Genomic DNA, 11192 nt, shown 5'->3' on the forward strand with positions numbered 1-11192 from the left:
GACAAAAAGATAATGTTTATCCAAGCGCAATTATTTTCTACCAAAAAAGATTCTACCAAAAAAGCCCATTAAATTCTTCACTTTCCCGACACTAAAAAAGATTCATTTTTACCTATAAATGCAACAGTTAAAATTTCAGTTTAAAAAAAAATTAATTTTCAAACATGAAAACTCATTTGCGAAAAAATAGTTCAATTTGAAAAAAATGACTTTTTAACAAATGACAGTTGAATTTGAATAGAAAAGACGAATTTTCCAAAAAATAGTTGAATTTTCAATCAAATAAATTAACTCTTTACTAAACATTTGCATTTTTCACCGAATAGATGAGTTTTTTAAAAATTAATTCTTTAAATTTGAAAATCATTTATGATTTACCCAAGAATCTAACGAAAATTTGCTGTTTACTGAAAACTTTTCAACATTCTTAAAAAGCTTTGTAACTTTTTTTAAAAATCTTCAAAAACTTACATTTTGTTTGATATTTTGGAAAATATTTTCAATTTTTTTATCTTTTCAAAACTTCTAAACCTTACAAATATCTTGTAATATTATGGTATTTTTTCTGCAATTATAAAAAAAATCTACATAATTAGAAAATTGCCTAAAATCTTCCGAATTCTTGTTTGAAAATTTTAGAAATCTTTTAAAATGGTTTCAAATATCCTTTTTAAATTAATTTTATAAAATCGAAAATCATTCAAATTTTTCCTAAAAATTTTTAGAAACATTCGGAAATTCACATTTTCCAAAACATTAAATGTTAAATTTCCGATTTCTCCCAGGTTTATTTTAATTTTCGCCTATTTCCCTTTCTTACCGATTAGCAGACACCCTGAAAATCAGGCCTTCATTGAGATAAATTAAAGTTTTGTTAATTAAACAAGTACAGTCCTTTAAATTTTGTGATGATATAAGCAAGCTTAAAAATAATAGTATGATTGTTGATTGAATAAAATGATAAGCAATGAACATGAAAAATAAAGCAAAGTGGTTAGTAGTCTAACGATTTTTTTTTTTATTATTAATTCAGCATTTTATGTGTTCCGAAAAAAATTATGTGTACCTAATTCACCATAGAACCGGCTAGAATCTACTGTTGATCAAATATCCTCCTTCACCTTAAAATCCAAAATTGAGGGGCCGGATTCTATAAACACCTAAAAATTTTTTTCGCTGAACGGAGTTAGCTTCTGAACACTTTTCAAACAAGTTTTGCAGAAAAAAAATTTGTTTGCAACTAAACAGTTGCATTTACAACCAAAGAGTTGAATTTTTCAAGCTACAAAATGAATTTTTAACCAACTAGTAGAATTTTCCACAAAAAAGTTATCTTTCAACCAAATAGTTGAGTTTTCTGCACACAAAAAGGTCACATTTTCTAGAATAATGTCGGAACTTAAACCCAAAAAGTTTAATCTTCAACAAAATAGTTGATTTAATCAATGATTTTAACCGATTAGTTGCATTTTTTTATTAAGTGGGTGAATTTTTAAACAAGAAGATTAAATTTGTACCAAGAAAATTAATTTGTTACTAAAAAGACGATTTTTTAAATAAAATTCATGCATTTTCAATGAAGTCGTTTATTATTTAACAAACAAAAAAAAATTAAAAAAAGATTAGTTTTAAATAAAAAATAATTTAATTCAAACAAAATACGAATTTTCAACAAAATAGTTGATTTAATCAATGATTTTAACCGATTAGTTGCATTTTTTTATTAAGTGGGTGAATTTTTAAACAAAAAGATTAAATTTGTACCAAGAAAATTAATTTGTTATTAAAAAGACGATTTTTTAAATAAAATTCATGCATTTTCAATGAAGTCGTTTATTATTTAACAAACAAAAAAAACAAATTAAAAAAAAGATTAGTTTTAAATAAAAAATAATTTAATTCAAACAAAATACGAATTTTCAACAAAATAGTTGAATTCTCAACCAAAAAAAGTTCACTGTTTACCAAATAGTTAAATTTCGAACTAAGTGGTTGTATTTTTAAAAAAAAAAGATTAAATTTATACCAAGATGATTAATATTGTAATAAAAAAGACGACTTTTTAACGACATTCATGAATTTTTAACCAAAAATGGAATAGTTAAATTTTCGGATAAAAAAATTAATTTTTAACAACAAAAAAATGAATTTTTAACACAAAAAGATTTTAATTTTGAATAAAAAAACAGTTGAATTCAAACCACAAAAAATGCAATACAATCGTTAAACCCTAAAAAAAATAACATAATTTTAAACTAAACAAAGTAGTTACATTTTTAAACAAACATTTGAATTTTTAATAAGAAAAAATTTTGATTTTAAATAAAAAACAGTTTAATTCAAACAAAAAGATGAAGCTTTGATTGAAATAGTTAAATTTTCAGTTACAAACTGAGTTTGTAACTAAAGGGATAAATTTCCAACTAAAATGATAAATCTTACATTTAAAAAATTCATTTTGCAAAAAGTAGTTTAACTTTGAAACAAGCAGTTGAATTATCGACCCAAAAAGATTTTAGTTTTAAATAAAAAACAGTGTAATTCAAACAAAATATTAATTTTCAACAAAATAGTTCTGTTTAAAAAACAATTCATTTTCAACATAATAGTTAAAATTTCAAACAAATAAATAAACTTTCAACTAAAATGACGAATCTTCAACAAAAAATGAATTAAAAAAAAGTTATTCAAATTTTAACCAAGCAATTGAATTTTCAATTCGAAAAGATCGTAATTTTAAACAAAAATAGTTGAATTCAACCAAAAACAAAAGGAAGGAATTTCAAAAATCCAGTTCAATTTTAAACAAAAAGATTAATTTTCAACTCAAACCATGAATTTTCTACAACACAATTAATTGTTCACAAAGTAGTTCAACTTTTAAATAAGCAGTTGAATTTTCAACCCGAAAAAATTTTAATTTTAAATAAAAACAGTTTAATTCCATCAAAAAGATGATTTTTCAAGAAAATAGTTGTATTAAAAAAAAAATTAATTTTCAACAGAATAGTCAAAATTTCAAAAAAAAATGAATGAACTTTCAACTGAAATTATGAGTCTCCAACAAAAAATGAATTTCTAACCAAATATTTAAACTTTTAACCAAGCAGTTGAATTTTAAATTCAAAAAGATTCTAATTTTAAAAAAACAGTTGAATTCAACTAAAAAAGACGAATTTTTAAAAAAATAGTTAAATTTTCAGTTAAAAATTAATTTTCAACCAAAAGGAAAAATTTTCAACTAAAGTGTTGAACCTTGAACAAAAAAATAATATTTTAAAAAAGAAATTCAACTTTTAACCAAGCAGTTGAATTCCCAACAAAATAGTTCTATTTTTAATGATAAAAAAATTAATTTTATAATAAAATAATGAATCTTCAGCAAAAAAATGGATTTTTAACAATGTAGTTAAACTTTTAACCAAGCAGTTGAATTTTTAACCCGAAAAGATTTTAATTTTAAACAAAAAACCATTTAATTCAACCAAAAAGATAATTTTTCAACAAAGTAGTTCTACTAAAAAAAAATGAATTTTCAACATAATAGTTAATATTTTAAACAAATGAATAAACTTTTAACTAAAATTATGAATTTTTAACAAAGTAGTTCAATTTGAAACCAAAGAGATGAATTTTCAACTAAAATGATGAATCCTCAATATATTTTTAAAGAAGTTATTCAACTTTTAACTAAAAACTTGAATTTTTAACCAAAAATATGAATTCTTAACCAAAAATGTAATAGTTATTATTGCAAACAACAAATATTTGTATTTTAAACCAAAAACAGTTGAATTCAACAAGAAGAATTTTCAACAAAATATTTAAGTTTCAACCAAAATAGTTAAATTTCCCAATAAAAAAACGAATCCTCAACCAAAAAAAAACGAGCTTTAAATAAAATAGTTTAATTTCCAACAAAACAATTAAATTTCCATCCAAATAGTAGAATTTTGAACTAAAAGACATAAATTCGAAATCAAAAATATAAATTACAATTTTCAACTAAACAGAATAAGCTTTTAACAAAAAATATTTTAATTTTCTTATTGTGTTCTATTAATTCAATTCGTATTTACGTCAAAATACGAGAAAAAAGGGGGAAGTTTTCTCAAAACCCCCAAAAATAGGAATGATTTAAAAAGGAAAAAAGAGGATAATATAGCAGATTATGAAGTCTGCTACAACTATATTGTCGAGAGAAAAAATATGCGCAATTAAATATCCTATAAGAATAATATTATGCACATATTAAATTAAACTTCTAAACAGGTTTGAAAAGTCGCCAGGGGCCAATGCCGTTCAGCGAGAAAAATCTATAGTTATAAAAATGTATAGTTATAGAATCCAGCCGGTTCCTCAATTATATACTTTTTTTCAAAATCGTTGGACAACCCTAAAAAATCACTCGAAATCTAACCTCAGCCAAAATAAAAAGCAAAGCTAAGGAGTAGCTCAGAAACAAATTTGACTCAACGCATACCTCTTTGGCAATTTGGTCCAGAGCTTGATCTTCGGCAGAATGCCTCGTGGCAGTTCGCCTCCGTCCTGCTACAGATGACTCCATATCTACTCTTACTAATTTTCTTGTTCTATAAGTCACGTTGAAACTGATTTACATCACCACTAAGATTTCACCACATCAATGATAAACACCACTGAATCCCAATGTCAATTTTCTGCGGTGAATACAGAAATTTAGTGGATGAAAGAATCATTTAATACATTGATTGATTGTAAAATATTTTATATCAAATCCTTTCGTGGCAAAAAACTAATTCAAAGTCGTCATTTGCTGCGGAAGGGTGGCCGTTTTAATCGGGAAATATTACTCCGTTTCAAAACTTAACTGTGAAATTAAAGCACTCGATGTGGAACTCTTTTAAAATTTAAATTTTCAAAACTGAATCTTAAAAAATTCTTCATTCAGAAATTTCGTATTGAAGAGCTCAAATAAAAAAAATTGGAACTCTTGAAGCAAAATTTTTTTCACTCAATATAATGAAAACTGAGCTGCAAATTAAAAGCACTGAAGTTGGAACTCTTTTGGATTATAACCTTTCGAAATTAAGCTTTAAAAAATTTTAATTTTAATTCCCAATTTAAAAAGTTCGAATTCTTCAAGCTTAAACCTTTTTATTTGAAATCATCAAAACTAATCTGTAAATTAAAGCACTATAAGCAGAACTCTTTTGAAATCAAGACATTAAAATTTGAGCTCAAACTATTTTTAATTCAGAAATTTGTAATACAAAGGCTCAATTTAATCAATACCCACACTTAAACATATAAAGTTTTTCATTTTATGTAGTCAAAACTGAACTGTCAAATTGAAGCACTTAATTGGAACTCTTTTTCAATTTTAAACTTTTAAAATTGAAGTTTAAAACATTTTTGATTGAGCCGTATAATTTACAAAATTCGAACGCTTGGAAGATAAAATTCTGTTCATTTGAAATACTTAAAATTTTAATACAAATTAAAGCACTCAAAGTGGAACTCTTTTGAACTTTAAATTTTCAAAAGTAATTAAAGATTCAAACGCTGAATTAAAAAAATTCAAACTTTTGAAGCTAAACATGTTTTACTCAGATTAATCAAAACTCAACTAAAAATTAAAGCACGCAAGGTGGAACTCTTTTTAATTTTAAACTTTTTTAAATGTAAGCTTAAACAATGTTTAATTTCGAAAATTCTAATTCAAAGGCTCAATTAAAAAAATCGAACTTTCAAAATTGAAGCTTCCAAATTTTTTTCAGAAATTATCAATTCAAAGGTTCAATTGAAGAATTCGAATTTTTAAAGCTGAATTTTTTAAAAATTTGAAGTAATTAAAACTAAACTCTAAATTAAAGAACTCAAAGTGGAACTCTTTTAAAATTTGAAGTTTCAAAACGAAATCTTAAAAAATTCTTCATTCAGAAATTTCGTATTGAAGAGCTCAAATAAAAAAATTCGAACTCTTAAAGCAAACATTTTTTTCACTTAACTTAATAAAAACTGACATGCAAATTGAAGGGACTGAAGGTGAAACTCTCTTACATTATAACCTTTCAAAACTAAATAAAAAATTTTTTTTATTTAAACTCCCAATTAAAAAAGTTCGAGCTCTTCAAGCTGAAAACTTTTTCATCTGAAACAATCAAAACTGATCGGTAAATTAAAGACTCTAAATAGAACTCTTTTGAAATTTAGACTTTAAAAAATGAAGCTCAAACTATTTTTAATTCAGAAATTTGTAATCCAAGGGCTGAATTTAATCAATTCCAACACTTAAAGATAAAAAGTTTTTCATTTTATTTATTTTTATTAATATTTACTTAGCCAAACTGAACGACCAAATTAAAGCACTTGAGTGGAACTCTTTTTAAATTTTAAACTTTTAAAATTGAAGTTTAAAACATTTTTAATTTAACCGCGCAATTAAAAAAATTCGAGCTCTTCAAGCTTAAGCCTTTTTATTTGAAATCATCAAAACTAATCTGTAAATTAAAGCACTATAAGCAGAACTCTTTTGAAATCACGACATTAAAAATTTAAGCTCAAAATATTTTTAATTCAGAAATTTGCAATCCAAAGGCTCAATTTAATAAATTCCAGCACTTAAAAAATAAAGGGTTTCATTTTACGCAGTCAAAATTGAAGTTTAAAACATTTTTAATTCAACCGCGCAATTTACAAAATTCGAATGTTTGGAAGATAAGATTCTGTTCATTTGAAGTACTTAAAACTTCAATACAAAATAAAGCACTCAAAGTAGAACTCTTTTGAACTTTAAATTTTCAAAAGTAATTAAAGATTCAAACGCTCAATTAAAAAAATTCAAACTTTTGAAGCTAATCATTTTTCACTCAGATTAATCAAAACTGAACTAAAAATTAAAGCACGCAAGGTGGAACTCTTTTTAATTTTAAACTTTTAAAATTGAAGCTTAACTAATTTTGCATTCAGAAATTTTTTATTCAAAATTTCAGTTTAAGAAACTCGAGCTCTTCGAGCTGAAAACTTTTTAGTTTGGAATAATGAAAACTGCACAGTAAATAACTAGAAGTGGAACTCTTTTAACTCAAATAAAAATTTTTTAACTCTTAAAGCTGAACAATTTTTCACTTCATATGATAAAAAGTGATTTGCAAATTAAAAGATTTAAAGTGGAGTTCTTTTAAATTTTCAACTTTTAAAATCGAAGCTTACAAATTTTGTATTAAACCGCTCAAGTGAAACTTTTTTAAACTCTAAAGTTTTAAATTTTAATCTTAAACCAAATTCTAACTCAAACGCCCAATTAACAAATTCGATGTCTTAGAGCTAAACATTTTTTAATTGGAAATAATCAAAACTAAGCTGTAAATTAAAGTATTCTAAGTGGAACTTTGTTGAATTAATTTTTTTTTTTAAATTGAAGCTAAAACAAATTTTAATTCAGAGATTCGTAATCCAAAGGCTCAATTATAAAAATTCGAACACTAAAGATAAAAAAAAATTTCATTTGATGTAATCAAAACAAAACAGAAAATTCAAATACTCAATGTAGAACTCTTTTCAATTTTGACCTGTTAAAATCGATGCTTAAACAAATGTTTATTCAAAGGCTTAATTCGAAAAATTTGAACTCAAAGATAAAAATTGCTTAATTTGAAATAATTAAAACTTAAATACAAATTAAAGTACTCAAAGCGGAACTCTTTTGAACTTTAAACTTTTAAAATTAAAGCTTAAAAATGTTTGATTCAGAGATTTCTAATTCAAAGGTTCAATTTAAAAAATTCGAATTCTATAAAGCTGAACACTTTTTTACTTGAAGTAATAAAAACTGAACTGAAAATTAAAGCACTCAAAGTGGAACTCTTTTGAATTTTAAACTTTTAAAATTAAAGCTTAAAAATTTGTAATACAAGATTTTTTGAAATTAAAACGCTCAACTAAAAAAATTCGAGCATTTGAAGGTGAAAACTTTTCCATCTGATGTAATCACTGAACTGCTAAATTGAAGTTAACAAAGTAGGAATTCTTTTAAATTTTAACCTTTCAAAATTAAAGCTTAAAATTTTTTTATTCAAACGTTCAATAATTTACACTATAAAATGTAAATATTCAATTTTCGACATTTCAAGTAATTGGGCAGATTTTTATTGTAAAAATTTGTAAAATTCCTGGTAAAAAAAAATAAATTCACTGTCATTTCCCGGTTTTAAGGATCTCAAAAAATTCTCGATTTCCCGGTCCAGCGGCCACCCTGTTCATTCTAATAAAATTCTTTTAGTTTTTTTATCAAATACAAGAAATAAAGTGCAATCATCATTATTAGGACCTATAAGATTTTCCAAAAAATCATACCGATTTTTTTAAACAATAACAAACTTTCCACCTATATCTAATTTGTTACATTCTTAAGCCACATTGATATTATTTTATTTGAACATCCTAGCACAAGGCTTGTTTTTTTTTTTGTATAATTACAAATCCATTAAAAATAAATTTAATTTAGTTCCTAAAATTATTTAGAACTCCCTTGAAATTTCTAAAATCCTCTAAAATCTTTGGAAACCCTATAAAATTCTTTGACATCCCATCAAATTTGTTAAATCTCTTGAAATTCTTTGAAATTTTGTAAGATCTTAGTTAGCCATTCAAATTTTCAAAATCTGTATCGAATTTCAACTAAAAAATATAAATTTTCAAACAAAAATTCATGTAAAATAAATGATTTTTCAAGAAAATAGTTAAATTTTCAACCAAAAATAGTATTTTTCCACCAAAAAACACGAATTTTTAACTAAATATAACGAATTTTCATCTAATAAAATATGCATTTTCAACCAATATTGAACAGTTCAATTTTCAGTTACAAATTTTTGTTTTTTATCAATGAGATTAATTTTTAACTAAAATCCTAGGCTTTTCAACAAGGTTGGTTAAATGCTGAATTAATAAAATTGTTTATCAACAACAAAATTAATTTTTAACTAAAATGGTACATCTTCAACGGAAATAGTTGAATTTTCAAAAATTATGATCAATTTTCAGACAGGGAGATTAATTTCTACCAAAACGATTAATTTTCAAAAAATAGAATGGTTTAATTTTCAGTAAAAAATAATTTTCTATCAAAGAAATTGTAATTGATACATTAAAAAATGTTTTTGTTTTGAAATATTCTCATCACATTAGTTTTTCAAAACAAAAACAAAAAATAATTAAAAATTTTCCCATGAATATAAAGAAAAATGTTGTATTATGTTAAATTCTTTCAAAATCCTTAAAAAGCTTCAAAATTTCATTTAAAATCTTGAAAAATCTACAATTTGTTGAATTATTTTTTTAATCCTTACAAATTTTAAACTATTTTTGAATTTTTGTTCAAACTTCTAAATATCTTTTTTAACGATTCGAACTTTTCCTGAATTTAGAAAAAAATTCTGTAAAATAAAAAAAATTCTTTCAATATCTCTTCAACTTAATCGCATTTTTTCTAAATTAGTAAGTGTTCAATTGCTATTTATATATACAGATTCAACAATTTCACTAACGGATTAAAAATTTGTTAAATAGAAGATTATATTGAACTTTTCGAAATTTCAAACTATTAAGTTTCAAATTGTTTAGTTTCGAAAATTTAATTTATAGTTCAATTTAAAAAATCTTTTAATTCAAAATTTACAATTAAAAATGCTGATCTAAAATGGAAATTTATTTAAGTAAAAGACTTGAGAATTATCCATTGTAAACTAAATAATGTCATGTCTCAAATACGTTCAAAATTGAATTTAAAATTTAACAACAATTGAAATCGAACTTATTTTAAATTTGTAAATAATTTATCAAAAAAAGACAAAAATAGAAAGAATGAAAATGCAACTGTTTTGTTGATAATTCATCTGTTTGGTTTAAAATTTAACTATTCCAGTAGAAAATTTAAATATTTTATTGAAAGATTGTTTTGTTTTCTTGCTTGAAAATTAATTTTTTCATTTTAGTTCAAAATTCATCTCTTTCATTCTAAATTAATCGTTTTTAACTGAAAATTTACCTATTCAAGTTTTGATTACAAACTTAAATTTTTTATTTAAATAAAATTAAGTATTGGAAATTTTGTCAGAAAAATTCCCTACAATATTTTTTCAAAAGGGTCTAACGACCCTAACAAAAAGTCACGAAACCCTTGAACAGTTTTCAAATGCTGGAAAAAAAACCCGAAAAATTTACAATAAAAAGTACGCAATGCGCTCTAATTTTGAAAAAAGTGGCCTCCATACAATCTCAGATTAACCCTTAAACGGCCAAAACGCCACTACCGGTACACTGCTTTTCAACGGCCAATAACTAAGACTATTCAACACTAGAAAAAATTGAGACACATATATTTTTATTGCTCAACATCTCCTCTTTCCGACGGTGCCAATGAAATTCCTCAAAAAATTTACTTATTATACCAAAATGCAGTTTAAACAAAAAAAAACGTGATTTTTGGTGCCTATTTTTTTTTTGTGAACCATTTTCCAAAGCTTTTCGAGCCTGTAATTAACCTGGAATCTCACTAATCAGTGGAATAAATTTCTAAACTTTGAGAATCCATGGTTCAAAGATCGATTTTTCGTTTTAGTATTTTCAAAATGGCGTCTTAATGGCAAAATTTTTGTGAAAACATTCATGAATTTTTTTACAATAAAGGATGCGCTTTTCGGAAAAATTATCAAGGATAAAAAGTTCTTGTAATCAGCCAAGGAATACGCCTGAATTTTTTCGAAGCGTTTTGAGCAAAATTTTGGATTTTGCATATGAACAATTTTTTCAAAATTCAAAATTTTGCTCAAAACGCTCCGGAAAAATTCAGGCGTATTCCTCGGCTGATTACAAGAACTTTTTATTCTTGACAAATTTTCCGAAAAGCGCATAGTTTTTCAATAAAAAATTTCCAACGACACTCCGTAACCTTTATTGCACTCATCAAACCACACCTTCACCGCATTGTCATCCTGGGAATTTTCGAGTACACCCAGGAAAAAAAATGCCAAAGCGTAAAGCCTCAAAAATTGCAACAAACTCCGAATCGGAATGGGATTCCGATGAAAATAATGAACGTATCATCATACGAGGGTAGTTCAATAAGTCCTTAGAATGACCAACAGATGGCGCGCGAATCGCTCCAAATCATCTGTTTTCCGTCAGCACCACTCCCGACTAGATATATG

At 24.7% G+C, this 11192-nt stretch overlaps 1 protein-coding gene across 8 annotated transcripts in view; it reads right to left on the bottom strand.

The window, feature by feature from the left end:
- LOC117174235 (leucine-rich repeat flightless-interacting protein 2) overlaps positions 1-11192 on the bottom strand; it is a 45276-nt gene that overhangs the window by 28324 nt on the left and 5760 nt on the right. For 4 of the 8 annotated variants that reach the window (XM_033363115.1, XM_033363119.1, XM_033363114.1 and 1 more), the window contains one exon: positions 4484-4679. The exons of 2 other annotated variants lie outside the window; for them this stretch is intronic. In XM_033363115.1, the coding sequence (XP_033219006.1) occupies positions 4484-4567 (84 nt within the window). In that variant the 5' untranslated portion in view covers positions 4568-4679. Of the gene's footprint in view, positions 1-4483; positions 4680-11192 lie in introns of those variants that run through there. 2 more of the 8 variants (XM_033363116.1, XM_033363122.1) reach the window with 2 other exon arrangements.

Source organism: Belonocnema kinseyi, chromosome 6 (assembly GCF_010883055.1).
Source record: "Belonocnema kinseyi isolate 2016_QV_RU_SX_M_011 chromosome 6, B_treatae_v1, whole genome shotgun sequence".
Classification (NCBI taxonomy): domain Eukaryota; kingdom Metazoa; phylum Arthropoda; class Insecta; order Hymenoptera; family Cynipidae; genus Belonocnema; species Belonocnema kinseyi.